General features: G+C 47.2%; 1 protein-coding gene across 5 annotated transcripts in view; it reads right to left on the bottom strand.

The window, feature by feature from the left end:
- Nucleotides 1-15,989, bottom strand: part of Pxylp1 (2-phosphoxylose phosphatase 1) — a 75,721-nt gene that overhangs the window by 34,028 nt on the left and 25,704 nt on the right. For 4 of the 5 annotated variants that reach the window (XM_004629293.2, XM_023713051.1, XM_023713052.1 and 1 more), the window contains exon 2: nucleotides 8,850-8,981. In XM_004629293.2, the coding sequence (XP_004629350.1) occupies nucleotides 8,850-8,928 (79 nt within the window). In that variant the 5' untranslated portion in view covers nucleotides 8,929-8,981. Of the gene's footprint in view, nucleotides 1-6,829; nucleotides 7,095-8,849; nucleotides 8,982-15,989 lie in introns of those variants that run through there. The other variant, XM_023713054.1, reaches the window with a different exon arrangement.

The following is a 15,989-nucleotide window of genomic DNA, read 5'->3' on the forward strand; positions in this document are numbered from 1 at the left end:
AAAAAGGAAAGGAAAGGAAAATCACCCATAATCCCACCCCCCAGAAAACCTGCACGGCACACTTCAATGTCTCTGCATAGCTGAACACCCTACAAGGGGGAGCTTGTGTTTCTTTCCTTGTTCTGTGGCAATGCTGGCACAGAGTCACTGAGGCCCAAGTTTGTTCCTCGCTCCTCTAAGAGGAGAAAGTTTCCCATGAGTCATAGGTTTGTTCTTCACTGAGACCAGAAACCCAATGTCTGAAGGTAGCCTGGGGGCTGGCTGCGTTCTGGGTCAAGTGTAAAAAAGGTGAGCTAGCCAGGTGGGTAAGACACCAGGGAGGCTCTCTCAGGGAAAGAGACTTTGTGGCTGAGGATGGGGCCTTCACCACAGGCATATGGGGACCACATACAAAAGCTGTCCCACCCCGAGGCTGGAGCAAGGCAGAGCTCTGGCTGGCATCCAGCCCCTCAGATGACACAGGGAAAAGAGGACTGGGAGAGTAAGGGGGGCCCCTGGAGCCCAAGCCAGTCGATCACAGAGAGGGGTCGTTCATCATGGCGGACTTCCTGCTCTCTCCCGCCTGGCAGCCCTAAGCCTGGGCCCCAAGAGGGTAGAGATGTGACCTGCCCTGCACACTGGTGGCAAGGAGAGAGGACAAGATGCCTAGAGCTGTCTCCCAGTGCATGCCTGACCTCACCCTCCTGCAGGGATTCGGCTTCTCCAGCCCCAACTGGAAGACCTACGAAGCCTCTTCTCATTACCACTGGCCTCTCTTCAAGGTCACTGGGGCAGAAGCCTGGTTGCCAAGACACAGGGAGTGGGGCTGCCAGGTGGCTCAGTTGGAACACACTTTACCTAGTCAAACGCCAGTGGTATTCTCAGCTCACCCTCCTCCACTGGCCATGCCAGTGATACCTCAAGTGGGCATCTGTCTTGCTTTGTCTTGCTCCCTCAGGTCTTGGCACTGTGCTGAATCCACTGACTCCTTTTACCAACACTTTTGATTTTTACCAACTAGCCCTGAGGGTTTCTCCTTTCCTCTAAAATGAGGAATTGGGGCCGAAGAGATGGCTCAGTAGAATAAGTGCTTGCCTGGCAAGCACAAGGGCCTGAGTTCAATCCCTGGTTCTGGAGAGAGAGGAGAGAGAGGAGAGAAAGGAGAGAGAGAGGGAGAGGAGAAGAGAGAGGGAGAGAGAAGAGAGAAAAGAAAGACGGGGGGAGAGAGAGAAAGAGAAGAGAGAGAAGGGGAGAGAGAGAGAGAGAGAGAGAGAGAGAGAGAGAGAGAGAACATCTCAATAAAATTAATAAAAATAAAGGCCAGACAGATAAAATGAGGAATTACTACTGCTCATTCAGCAACAGTAACACACACACACACACACACACACACACACACACACACGTGCGCACACACACGCACACACACTTCAGGACCATGAGTACTTTTATTTAATAGTTACAAAGAATCTTCTAAGGCCATACAGACAAGACATGCAATCTGGTGTAATGGCTACAATAGTACTTAATGCCAGACACTTCGGTCACTTTTCCCTTTGTTTCTTTTATGAATAATACTTCAGGTATCATCTTTAAACATACATCCTTACTGCCTTGTCTAAGATCAGGTACTGAAAAGAAAGAGAGAGGGAAGAAGGCAGGCATGGTGGGAGGACAGTGAAAGGAGAGGGGGAAGATGAGGAAAATTAAAGCCCCCAAAAATCCTGCAAAAAGCATCTTCAAGAAAAGGATAAAACTTAATAAAAATTACTAAATTTGAAACTTTAGAGATATTGATGGGATAAAATTTGACAGATCTCCTGCATTAGAAATATAAGCTATGTATTATTATTTTAATAAGCTATTATTTTTAATTCCTTCAGCTTGGGTGGGGGGAAGCCCAGGAGAAAATTTATGTTGGCTTAGAGTACAGTTGGACAGGTTACGCATCTCTAATCTAAAAAGCCCAGAATCCCAAATGAGCACAGACATGACACCACAAGTAGAAAATCCCACATTGTGAAACTGTCTCTTGAACAAATCAAAACCATTGTATGAAATGTCTTCAGGCTGTATGTATAAAGTATATATAAAACAAAAATTAATCTCATATTTAAATGTGAGTCCCAACCCCAAGACACTGTGTTTATGCAAATATCCCCAAAGCCCAAATCCTAAACATTTCCACTCCCAAGCAGTTTGAACAAGAGGTATTCAACCCATGTATGGTACAGGAGACCCCTGGCATTCTACAGGAGACCCCTGGCATCTCCAAACCTTGGCATAAAAACATACTGAGACCTTCAAGAAGCCTCCAATTCACATGTACCACTGTGGTACCTGCTCTTCTCCATAAAATATAGAGACAGAGAGCAGGGAGGACAAAGGCCAGTGGCTGGGAGGCCAGCCTGGCTTGCTTTGCAGCCAAGGAATTTGCTCTCTGTGCCTATACCTAAATGTGTGCCTCAGCAAAATCACTAGGACCATGCACCTTGGACTTTCAGGGGTCCCAGAAGGGTTGCAGACCCTACTGAAGCTGAAGAGGTGAGGGGCTGAAAGCTGCGGGAGAGGCAGGTCCTGGCATGCTGCTACCTGCAGGGCTCCGCACTTCCCCACACAGAAGCAGTTTTCATGGGTACACAGTTGTTCTCTTTCTTAGCAGACATCATATAAGACATGCCACAAAATGGGTTGGGGACTTCAGGCTACAAGAATAATGATGAGTGTGTGCAGATAAGAGAAGGACCAGGGAAAACACGCACGCACGCACGCACGCACGCACGCACGCACACACGGACAGTGATAACCAGAGGCACAGAGAGAGCTGGAGACCAAGAAACAGAGAGCAGAGACAGAGAGGTGGAGAGACCAGGATGGAGAGAGACTGAGAGGGCGCTGGCTAAGGCTCGGTTCCTCAGCTTCTACCCGAGACCTTCCGGAAGGTCACCTGCTTCCTGTGGCTTTCAGATCTCCTGTCTCTGGGTCCCCGCTGGTTGCTGCTGCTGTCTCCTTGCTGATGTCCCTCCCTGTGTCTGCCCTGGTCTGTAGTTCTCTCTCTTCTTCTCTTCATATCACAGTACACACCTTCCCATGCTGACAGGGACAGGACCGCTGGGCAAAGAAAGAGCTCATACTCCTCAGAGCAGAAGCCCCTGCTCAGCTGCTTGAAGGTCCAACTGTCTCTGCCAGGGATTGGGGGTGCAGTGTGGCAACCCAGGAGCAGAGCAGGGAAGTGGGGGATGATGGAGGAGCAGAAAGATCCGAAACATAACTCACGCCTCACAAGCCTTCACATACCAGCAGTCTTTCCCTGTGGCAGGAAAAGGAGTCCTTCAATTTGAGAAATTACTTTTCTGCTTGTTTGTATTTTAATGATAATACCATCCAGGATGTAAACATACAAAACAGATGATTTTTTAATTAAGGATTATTAGCACACAGTAAGCCATTAGTAACTTTAAGGTGAACATATTTTGAGAAAATACAAACTGGATCTGAATCTTTTTTTTCTCCCTTCTTACCATCTCCACCCTCACTATGGCAAACACACATTAAGCACCTAATAAATATGTGTGGGTTCACTACGTACTTTTTGTACCCTAATGCAGGGGGCGGGCAGGCTTGCTGGACAGACTGACTTTTTAAAGAAGGCTTGGAAGTGTATGTGAATCAGTAAATACATTTGAAAATCTGCTAACACTCACTGGGCCAAACAAAACAAGCTGTCAGTCTGGAGCAGCTGTCACACGCTTCCAGGAGACCTGTCTTGGTCATGAATGTCAGACAGTGGTCCCCTCTTAGGCAAGCCACTGTTCCCACAGCCCTCAGGTACCTCCGGGGACACCGTGCCCTCACCAGCATCCCCCTTGTTCCTGAGGCACCCAGCTTGTCCTGCTGCTGGGCCGTGTCCAGCTTTTCTTTTTGCTGTGTGCACAGGTACTGGGTGCAGGGAGCCACCGGGGCCTGTAGGTGACCCCTCTGCCTGCATCCTGGCATTTCCTTGGGCCTGCTGCATAATTCTCGCAGTGGAGACAGATACATGAAATGGGTACACAGGTGCACGGAGCACCCACTGCCTCCCCTCGCCAGATGCCCCACTGCCGTGGGCAAGTCGCCCTACCCCCTGTACCACCCAACAAGCTACAGAGCCCTACTACGTCACCATGATGCTTCATGGCTTGGCTTTTTCCTTTGAGAGCTGACACCTCCATGGGAGCCACCCACAGCCTTTTACTGCAAGAGCAAAACGGCCTCCCAGTTGTATCACCCCGCAGCACCCTCCCACTACCTCCAGCTGGACAGTCATTCAGATTCCATGCATGAGATGCACCCAGGAAGCTTGTTCACAAAGCAGATTGCTGGGGTTCCACTTAGATTCTGAGGGGTTCAAATTGTTCTTTTTCAGTGTAGGAACAGGCATTTTATGCAAGCACCCCAGGTTCTGATCCAGGTCTTCAGATTCTTAAAAACCCAAAGAGGCTACTGTCAAACAGATGGTGGCTTCCCTACAGCAGTGGAGACCCTAGACCTTCCAGCTAGAGAAGGTGGGGAACAGGCAGGCCCCAGCATTTGGTTCAACTTCGAAACTACACAGAGGTCTCACTCTGTGCCTCTGCACGCCTACCCCTTCTTCCCTAGCTTCCTCCTTAGCAAACTCCCACTCTTCTCCAAGGGTGAGCCTGGATGCCACCTGACACCCCAGACTGGGTTCTAGTCTTCATCCTCCCCAAGCACCCCTCCATAAATCATCTTCAACTCATCTGATATAACAACTAGGAGTCATGACTACTATGCGCCAGGCATTGCGCCAGGCATGGACACTAGCTCACTGAGTCCTAACTGAGGAAGAAACAGTTACGGCCCCGTTTTACAGAGCAAGAAATAGGCATGGGGTGGGGGGTGGGTAACAGCTGGTAAGTGGCAGGACAGGGATGGGACTGTGGCAGGCTGGCTCCGGAGTCCCTGCTTTTTCCCACCCACTGTGCCTCCCACCTGCCTGGTGCCCTGCACGCTATATTCCAGCCTGCTCCCGACCTTCCTCCACAGATGAAGTAGTCCTGTGGCCCCAGGGGATTAAACTCCCAACCTAGGTTGGAAACTCAAAGGTCATTTGCTGAAGCACCAAGCTTTACCTGTTCAGCACACTACATCAACAAGGAAAGATACAATTCATAAAACATCAGAGTGAATTGACCGTAAACAGGGTCAGGGCCAGTGAGCTGCCTAGTACCATACTTGGCAGGGTGCAGACACCAGTGATGGAGAGCACAGCGCCCCCTACCTCTGCATGGCGCTGACTTTCAGGAAGTCTCACTGCTTTTCATCTGGGCCCCACAGAACAGGTCTGACTCCTTTTGCAGAAAGAGCTCTTTAGTTATTAAAGATAACCCTGGTTTCCACATCTGCAGGTTAACTACCCCTGTCCTATCTGGAATCTGAATGTTCCATCCACTTTTGAATCTGCGTAGGTAAGTTGGGGCCCTGGCCAAGAGCTGGCCCCCAGTATAGGTGCTATGTGTTCCTCATTGCCAGTGCACTCAGATTAAAGGTACCTGGATGGGTGACATGGTTCCAAAGCTGCTGCCCTACTGGCTGAAGTGCTGAGGCCCTGAGAGCCTTGTGGAGCCCCAAGAGCCCGGGTTTCCAAGGACAGTACATTATGATGGGAATCTGTCTGGTCTGCTTAAAAGACTGACTCTTGGCTATGCCCTATATGAGTCAAGGGTTTCCCCAAAAGTTTCCAGAAGTTTAAAAGTTCCCACAAGCCCTCAGTTCTCACTCTAATCTTGCAAAATAACAATGACTTAACTCTATTTTACAAAACAAACTGGGGCTTCCATTAGCCAAGTTTCTCCCAAAGTTCTGCGCTTCCACTAAGTGCGCAAAGCCAAAATCATTAGCCATCTTACAGAAAAGGAAACAGGGCCGCCCGATGCTTCGTAAAGAAGCCGACCATCAAACCCAAGGCTGTGACTCCGGAGTCTGCCATGCCGCCATCTCGGGAATGCCAGCTGAGACTTGGGGAAATGAACACAAAGTAGGCATTAAGGAAACCCTGGAGCAGAGCAGGGAAGTGGGGGATGATGGAGGAGCAGAAAGATCCGAAGCATAACTCATGACTCACAAGCTTTCACATACCAGCAGACTTTCTCTGTTGTGAAAAAAGGAGTCCTTCAATTTGAGAAATTACTTTTCTGCTTGTTTGTATTTTAATGATAATACCATCCAGGATGTAAACATACAAAACAGATGATTTTTTAATTAAGGATTATTAGCACACAGTAAGCCATTAGCAACTTTAAGGTGAACATATTTTGAGAAAATACAAACTGGATCTGAATCTTTTTTTCCTCCCTTCTTACTGTCTCCACCCTCACAATGCCAAACACACACTAAGCACCTAATAAATATGTGGGGGCTCACTACATACTTTCTGTACCAAGAGGAAGAAATGCTTATTTAAACAACTGGATTTCTGAATCCAAACCCAAGTCATAACGTTTTCACTTTCAAAACACCAGAACAAAACTAAGACAAAATAAAATAGACGATATTTTAGACAACAAAACCAGCCTCTGTTTACTTAAAGCACAAGAAAAGCAAGATATATTTGATGATCTAAAATATATTAAGGTAATTCTATCTTCTAACTTAGTGTTCAGAATTTAGTTAAAAGAAATGATGAAGAAAAGTCCATATATTTTAGGGTAAGAAAAATACATAAATCTTTGTACTATGAATTAGTGCAGTTTCTTGCAGTTTGATAACAAGTAACCAATAAAACATTAAGTAATGAAGCAAATCAATTCTATTTCTATAGAAACTGGGTAATTCCAAAGTGACAGTTTACCTAGAAGTAGAAGGGTAGTGAGAATGTCCATTTCTTTATATCCGAACTCCAACGTATTCCAGAATAAAGCACTCAGATCCAGCCCGGCTAGTTTTACTCTGAAAATTTTTCCTTAAGAAATGTGTCTGAAAATTTGCTCTCTTAAAACAGAGGTACTTTCAAAAGAGTTATATAAGCGAGACACACAAGCTCATTCAGTGACGCAGAGACCAGCTCACCCCCGAGAAATGCAGCGAGCACAAGGAACCCACATTCACCTCTTGGACTCTGCCAGGGGTTCAGGATAAGCTTCTGTTGCTGTAACGTCACACCTCTTTGGCCAAACGATGGAAAATTTTTAATGAAAAGTTATAAACAAACTACTGAAAGTCACAGCATACTTCTTGGAAAAGATTCATATTTTGCAGTTCATTAACCATCTGGAGTACTTTTAAACTGTGTGAGTGTGCGTGTGCATGTGCGTGTGTGTGTCGGGGGGGCGGGGGGGATACTGGAGATTGAACCCAAGGCCTCTGAAACAATTTTGTAAGTCCTGCATATTGAGCTCCTGTGTTCCTGCTGCCTCAACGTCCCAGAGTGCTGGGATTATAAGCGTGTACCACCACACTTGGTTTAAATTTCTTATACCAGCCTTTTTTTTTTTTTTTTTTTTTTCAATTCTAGAAGGCTAATGAGTATTTTTATTTTTAGTTCTCTTCCTTACTGGAAATAGCCTGTCACATGCCCTGGAGGTGTGCCTGGGAGTATGTCACACTGAAGGTAAATCAGGCAAAATGCTTGAAGCCTCCACCCTCTGAACCACTACTCCCAATGCCAAGTCCCCCCACAGCCTTTGCGCATTTGCATATTCCACTTACTGAGCCACCTGCTCTCTTTACTGTCACTCCCATGAGCTGTCCCAGGCAGTGGTGGGTGCCAGTGCTTTGTCTCCCTAGTGTCAGGCTGAGGTGGTAAAGTAGAGTAGTTGGATAAAAGCAAAACTCTCCCCATTGTTTGGATATTTTCTTAGCTTCAAGCACACAGTCACAGAGGGGGAAGGAGTAAGGGTCAGCCTCACTTGGAAATAGTCACAAGATATCTACTGTGCGCTGGTTGCTAGGAAAAAAGGGAAACGGTACATGGTCCCTGCTCTCAAGCCAGATCGTCTTTTGGAAGTATATCACATAAAAATGGAAAATGTTGACTACATGGTTAGTGAAAAAGGAGCATCCTAATGTGTATCACAGAAGCACCACACCCTTGGACATCCATGGAAGAAGGCTCTTGATAGAGAAAAGGCAAGGGTGAGGGACTGGCGTGGGGTCAAGGGACAGAGGGCGGCAGGAGCTGGGCATAGACACAGGCTGCTCTTGTACAGAATAGGCTACAGATGACCACAGGCCACTACATATAGCCTACAACCAGGGAGCAGTGGGGCTGGTCTACACCTGGGGGTGGTCACCAATGTGAGGCATGGCCTGAGCACAGGGATCTCAGTAAAGGATACTGGATAGGAGGCCTGCAACTGGCTTCACCAGAGAGCGCTGGCCTTGTCACCCGAGTTCCCATGCCCAGGGACCTAAGTCTGATAGCAGTGATCTCATCGCTCCACCCTAGCCCACAGAACTCCAACCCTACATGTTACGGAACACTCAATGGGCACTGAATCCCCCAAGGAGCCAACAACAGGCCAACCACCTTTGCTCTGTGTGCCTTGACAAGAGACATGACGATGGGCTGCTCAGAGGGGCGTGGAGCTAAGATTCTGGGAATAACTAAAGAGATGAGGAATCAGTGCAGAAGTGTGAGCTCTTGAGTCTGCCCTGTGGTTTAATATCCCTGCTCACAACTACCTGTCATGTTAAAATGAAAAACATAAAACAATACAAAAGATAATAATAAAGAGACCTCATTGTTTTAAATCTCATCACTCATTTAAGAAACAAAGGCTTCGGAGCCTCTGCGATTCCTACAAACTTGGGTCTGGCATTTCCCCACGAAGCCCCTCCCATCCTAGGCCTGTGCTGCCCATTGGACTCACAGAACTGAAGGCTGAGGCTGAGGAAGGCCAGCAGTGCAGCCAGGGCCAGCAGCAGCAAGAAGCGATTCCGGAAAAGCATTATTATTCGTTCTATTTCCTCTTCATGATTTCACCTCAAAGCGGGAACCAGTCCTGCAAATAAAGTAGAGGCAACAACCAAGTTCAGGGTGGAAGACCAAGTTTGTCAACTGCAAATAATCCAGTTAGCCCAGTCCTCTGGCAGGGAGGCAGGACTCCTTAGCTGCAGAGTAATCACAGGCTCTGTGAGTCTTTGCCCCCAGATAAACCAAAAGGAGGCCACTCCCATCAAGTCAATAAGAGGAAACCAGTCCCGGAATACTCTATTCATCTGATATCAACAGGGAATAAGTATTTTACATGCACTTCCAGAGAAAAAATATAGGATATTTACTGAGCATGGTCAGTGTGCCAGACAACACTGGCCCCTACTATGTAGCACCTCTAACCATTACTTTGGGTGAACTTTTGCTAAGATAAGTTAGGTCTTCTCTGAGTGGAATCATTAATCTGAACATCAGTCACTGTGATGCAACAGGGATGGCTGGAAGGTACTAGAGGATTTGCTCCTCCTCTATCCAGCCCCTTCTGCTATTAGAGGCCTTGTTCACTCAGGACTGTTGGGCTTATTTCAGTTGCATCCACAGATCTTCCTGCAGCCCCACCCTGCCTACTTCAATTCTCTTTAGTTATATTAGAACTACCCAAAAGGATTTTAAAAATGCTGAATGCAACCCTAAAAGTGAAGAGTGCTATAGGTCTTATCCTGTCAGTCTTACCTATCAGTTTATTTCCTAGTTCTCCTTGGGGTTTCAATAGAACTTGAGAATTAGTCTCTTTAGAAAAGGTTCTTAAACTGCAGTAAAATAGTAAGTTATTTCTAACTTCAATCTTTCATTCCCTCTGATAGAATCAGATAAACGCTCATCTGTTAATGTAGTGAGGATTGCCCAACTCTGAATATACTGGAGGCCACCAAATTGCAAGTCTGGGGCAAACTGTATTACAAAAACTTGAAGCGGGAGCCAGAGCTATACAGCCCCTGACTTCTCAGTCTCCCCATGGTCCCTGCATGGGAATTTGAAAACCATCTCCTTAAAAGGGACCTATCAGAACAGCCTTTTCTGTTTGGCCAACGTCCCGGAGGATAAACATGGATGTGACAATGGTCACTTCCAAACTCTGGCCACAGTGTTTTCAAACCTTGCTCCACTTGAGTAAAATGCTGATGCTTTGTACTGGCTGCCCTCCCATCCGGAGGCAGGAGCCCCTCACGCAGGAGCCAGGGGCTCCTAACTTCTCATGTCATTCATTTCATTGGACTCCCACTCACTGAACAGAGTGTGAGCCAGCTCCCACATGTGCCCCTGACACTGCCCAGCTTACACTCTGCCAGGCAGGCACTGCACTTCCAGCATGCAGACAACCCTGAAAATCAGGGGCACAAGCTTAGGTGATGGTTCTAGGATGTGAAATGAGATCTCTGGGCCATGACAGTTTCATATGCCCACCCAGCAATTCCACTCCAAACCTGTTAAGCAATACAGAACAAATGTACTTCTCAGACACTCCTGCCTCCGTAGCCTGTGGAGGACCCCTGGGCAACTCTCCTTGAAGGAGAACAGTTGTCTCCATTTGGGCTGAGCCTGACCCTATTTCCATGTATTACCATGTACAGAGCTGGCTGAGGCTTTTCCTTATCCCCTCAGGTGGCTGTAAGCAATGCATATTGGTCCAGCTGACATGCTAATGGTAGTCTTTGAAGACGGTAGGCAGTGTTTCCCCAGACATCCTCACCCCATCCATTGTTCCCTTGTGTGAGCAGGGACTCAGGATAGGGCCTATGACTTTTTGGGGCTTGAAAGATTATACATTAGAGCTGACACACTGACCCCAAAATATCAGATACTATCTCAGTTGTGTTCTGTAGATTACTCTTTCTGCATATCCTTCTTTCCGCTTACTGCAGAGGTGATTTCAGGCCTCCTACCTAGACCAGCTCACCATTCTCACAATCACTCACCCTCAAGTCACTCCCTTTCTTACAAATTATATAACCCAAGTTTGATCCTGGGTTGAGGCCTTTGTTCCAATTAGCCATCACTGTGGCTGGACTTAGGACTCCTTGGCTCCCTATGACTACAGATACGCCTCAGTGTCTTTATTCTTGACATGGGTTGCACTAGAAGTGGGAGATTGGAATTAACTCACTTGAATTCCAATAACTTTTCCATGGGATTACAAATGCAAACTTCCTGGGCCTTGGGGAGGACCAGAAAGGACTCTCTGTAATAGCCCGTGTATCTCCAAATGCCACAGGCCTCAGGGTGGCTCAGCACCTCCATCGCTGCCAACAGGATCTATACCATCAATGGCCCCATTAAGGATCCTTTTGATTCAAAAGGTGAGTAGAGACACAGAAGAGTATTAGAGCAAATTTAATTGCTTGGTGTCTCTACATGGCCAAGAGCAAACATGTTAGGTGCTTCATGGTTCCTCTACCACTTTCTCTGGAGGTTGACATCACCTCTGAATACTTCTGTTGTCCTTTCCATGCACATCTCCTGGAGTTCCTGCCTGGGAGGTGGCCTCTGGGGTCTTCCAAGTTCTGTGAAAAGTGTCATATTAGAAGCAGACCTGCTGCACCAGGATGCCAGGTCTTATGGCACCATTTTGGAAGTCAGGTGCAGACAAATCCATAGTGCTATAAGTTCCAACATGTCACAGGCTCAGTGACTTAGTTACTTGGCCTACCTGAATCTGATTTCCTCATCTGGAAGTCTGGATTAAGTTCCTCAAGATATAGTTAGAACCAAACTTAAACCAAGTAGAATCCCAGCATACAGAAGGCTTTCCAGAAATGATGGTTGTTGCCAGTTTTCTGTTCACATTGTTGTTGCTTTGTTCCTCCTGGGAAACAGTGTTTTGGATGGAGTTCCTTGGCAAGTTTTTTGGCTCCTCTGGGCACATACGCACTCAACATTCGTGAGTCCTCACCCACATCCTTCCCTCTGCAGCTCTGGCTCACATCCTGTCTTTGGGCCTCTCACCCTAGGCTTGGTGTGATGCTTTGGGTCTGGATGTCCCCCAAGCCTCATGCAGTCATAGGGTTTTTTCAGAGGTGGCTGAATCCAGAAGGTGTGAATGATTCATAATACAGTACTAGGATTAGGGGTGCTGGGATAAAGGGTGGGTGATTGCTGAATCATTGCATTGGCACTGCCCTAATCCCAGTACACTACATACAATATCAGGGACAGAAAGAGGTGTGTCTGTGTCTTGCTCTCTCTTGTTGCTCTCGCTGTTTTCCAATGCCATATGCTGTTGTCCCTCTGCCATGCCACACTGCTTCAGAGCTAGCCTATTATGGACTGAAACCTCTATAAACTGAGCTAAATAAACTTTTCCTCTATTACCTTTGAGTGTTGGGTATTTTGTCTCAGCAGCAAAAGAAACAAAACTAGAACACCTGGGACCATGGCTGTCTAGATAGGATTCCTTGCTTTAATGCCTTGCCTCAGAGGCAGACCTATCTCTAGGTGGTTCTGTATTTACATGTAGGAGGGGCCTTTCATGTGCAGCTGGTCTTCACCTAGCCCTTCAGCAGCTTTCTGCTTGTAGCTCTTTAGGGGATTTCCCACCTCAGAGGCTGGCAGATGTAGCCACCAAGCAACTATGCTGATTTCCTATGACTTTAGCTATCACTACCTTTTCATATAGGGCTTAACCATAATGTAGGTCAGTGTTGCCTTTCAATGGGCATCAGGGAGAAACAACTGCGACTTGTTGGGTTAAACTTCAGGTTTCCATAGCATGGTGGATTTCTTGCAGTAATGGACCCCAACTTGCTGCCCTTTTCTGTATCCTTGCCCTTACGCAGTCTCCTCCCACACCAACTCCTGGGTGGGGGCAGGGATCTGTTTTGGCCAATGGGACAACAGCACATATGCTGCAAGCTGAGGCTTGAAACATTATTTATGCACTGGGGCTTCGTTTTGTTTGTTACTTTTGGAACACAGACACCGTGTAGGATGTCCAGGTTCCTTTCCTGGAGGATGAAAAGCCATGTAGAGCATAGACAAGCAGTTTCTGCCCACGCTACCTTCAAAAACTAGTCTATCAGTCATCAAACATGTGAGTGAGGCCACCCTAGACCAGCGGGCTCCAGCCAAGCCACCGGCTGATGGCTATCGGGAGAGAATGCCCAGCCTAGAAGAACCACATGTGGCTGACCTATAGAAATGCAAGCGAATATAATGGTTATTGTTTTAAACCAATACATTTTGGGAGCATGATACAAAGTAGACACTAACTGATGCAATAAAGGGAAAACGCTTTGCATCTTTACCAGGAAATTCAAAGCCAGCATCTAGATTTCCATAATCACATTTTCAGGCACCACATGCAAATCTCTATCTCATCTCGATTCTTTAATACAGTGAGTTGCTTTTGGGGAAAGGGGCTATATTTAGTTCAGATGTAAAATACTGAGGGTATGTTGGGTTAACCAGATGGCTGCTTCTAGTCTTTGGATTCCTGTCATCTATGCCCATCTATGGCTTTTTCTTAATAAATAGTGGGGACATCCACTGCTTCCCCTTGACACTCTCGAGGTTTGTGAATCCCCCTCCTTCTGACTCTCCTGAATTTTCCAGCACAGGCCCCGTTACTTTCATCCATACTAGTAATCAGCCTGGGGTGATCACAGTCCTAGCTTTGTTACACAACTCAGAGGAATAACAAACTCTGGCACAAACACATCATCTTTTAGAGTCCCTTTCACTAGAAGACACGGAAATGAAGGCCAAGCTTTGTAGTTTTAAAAAATGGCTAAATAATGATGACAGAATAAAAACTTTGCATGGATTTGATTTGTGCTGGCAGCTGGAGGTAGGGGCAGGCGTGTGCATGCCTGCATGTGTGCGTGTTCACTTGAGTGTGTATGGTTGTCCCATGCAGGAACTGCAGTGCATGGTTCTGCCACTGTGGGTGTGCCTCCACAGGGGAAACTTCTTCAGTGGAAAGGGACTGAAAGGACCCCCAATGGTGTGAGAAGGATGTTACAGTTTGTGTCTAGTTGTCCCCCCAAAGCCTCAGGCAGTCATCGGCTGAACTTCCAGGGTTTGTAATTAACTCATGATCCACTGGGATTATGAGGATGAGTACTGCTGGGATTATGAGTGTGAGTACTATACTCAGCCTGGGGTGGAGAGCCTGAATGCAATTTAAGGGAGACAGACTTGCTCTCTGTTGCCATTATTGCTGCTCCTGCCATTTGTCCTTTCTCTCTTGCTCTTTGCCACCAACAAGAAAGGCTGTTCTGTGCCATGTGCCACTCTGCCTTGGAGCCAGCTGACTATGGACTGAAACCTCCTCTAACTGTGAGCTAAATAAATCTTTTCTTCCTTCATTTTGGGTGTCAGGTATTTTGTCCTAGCAACATGAGAAGAGTAACTGAGACAAAGGACGAGGCCCTATTGACCCACAGATCTGTGCTCAATTCCTGAGTCTGTCTGTTCTTTTCCATGTGTTCTCCTGGCAAGTGATTGGCTTCTTATATTTAAGCCTCAGGATTCTGACTTTTATAGAAGACTGTGATAAGAGAATGGTTTTATTTTTCTCACTGCTGAGAGAACCTGACAGCCAAAGTTAGAGGAGGAAGGACTTACTTAGTTCACTTTGTAGAGATTTCAGGTCATAGTTGGCTGGCTCCAGGCAGAGTGGCATGGCAGAGGGGCCTCACAGAGAGGAAACTGTTCATGGTGGGCAGAAGGCAGCAATAGCAAGCAACAACTGACAAGCCATGACCACACCTCTTTCTGCCTTTCCTTAGGGTAGGGAGTGTCATACCCTTAATCCTAGCATTGCAAGATGAAACAATCCCAGCATCACATCTTTGATTCCAGCAGCACAAACCCTAAATCCAGCCCCCCCCCCAAAAAAAAAACCTCACTTATGACCACATGAGGCTTTGGAGGTACATATAAGCCATAACAAGCAAGAAAGAGCAGGAGGCAGTGAGAAGTAGATATGCAATGGGCAAAGAACCTGGCACAATGCAGAGACTGTGCTCGACTCTTGGACATGGGGGAGCCACACAGATTTCTACACGTATCTATGCATAAAGATTCACCCTTTCTCCCAAACCATGGCTCCTGCTCCCTGCTATGATTCTTTTTGGCTAATGACCACTTCTCTATTCACCAGCTCCATTCCCACCCATCTGGGAAGGTGGCCAAATCTGCAGCCACATTTGTGGCTCTTCCACAACAGCAAACTTTCCTTGGGGCTGACTCAACTGTGTCCTGCCTTGCCCTAGGTTTTCCAGCCTGGAACATTGGCCTCAGCTTGTTGGTTCCACTTCCAAAAGTCAGGCACTACTAGTCAACAGCCTCTTTCCAGCTCTGAGGTCCAACTCCTGCTAGTCTCAGCTCTCCAGAGCACCCTTCTGGCCTGCAGCACCAGGTAGGAGGCTCCCGTGGCCTTGGAGGAGGTCATGCAATCCTTGGGTTCCTGTCCTGTCATCATCCTACATGGCTCTGTGCCAACCACAGGCATCCACTGCAGTTCCTCCAGACAGCCACTGTACCAGTCATGCCAGCCACAGCCAGGGCTCCGGGCCCAGAGTAAAGCCCACAGACTGCGCATCATCCCATCGTACCAGTCATGTCAGCTGCAGCCAGGCTCCGGACGCAGGGCAAAGCCCACAGACTGCGCACTCCAGTCCAGAAAATAAAGCCCATGGGGTGATTCACTGCTGCGCTCACAGAATGAGGTGCTGGGCTCATGGCTCCCCCACCTCATCTTCACTTATCTCTTGAATCCCATCACCTTCTGTGGAAAAGGTGTTCCTGGCTCAATGCACATTGTGACCAAACCCAAGGTCCCCAGAAGTCTTCCTTGGCAATAGCTGGCCTGCATTCAAGCTGAACTTACAACAGGCACTGACATCAGCTTCAAGCCCTGTGCTAAAAGGCACACAGCTGAAATATCTCCAACCTCGAAACAGAAGTATTGCTCTGAATTCCTGATTAAATAGCAAACAGACTGAAAATTCTGCTAACTCAAATCAACTTTCATAAAAGGACCATCATTCCGAAGACAGTGCAGATTAATAAGCAG

Source organism: Octodon degus, unplaced genomic scaffold, assembly GCF_000260255.1.
Source record: "Octodon degus isolate 3935 unplaced genomic scaffold, OctDeg1.0 scaffold00028, whole genome shotgun sequence".
Classification (NCBI taxonomy): domain Eukaryota; kingdom Metazoa; phylum Chordata; class Mammalia; order Rodentia; family Octodontidae; genus Octodon; species Octodon degus.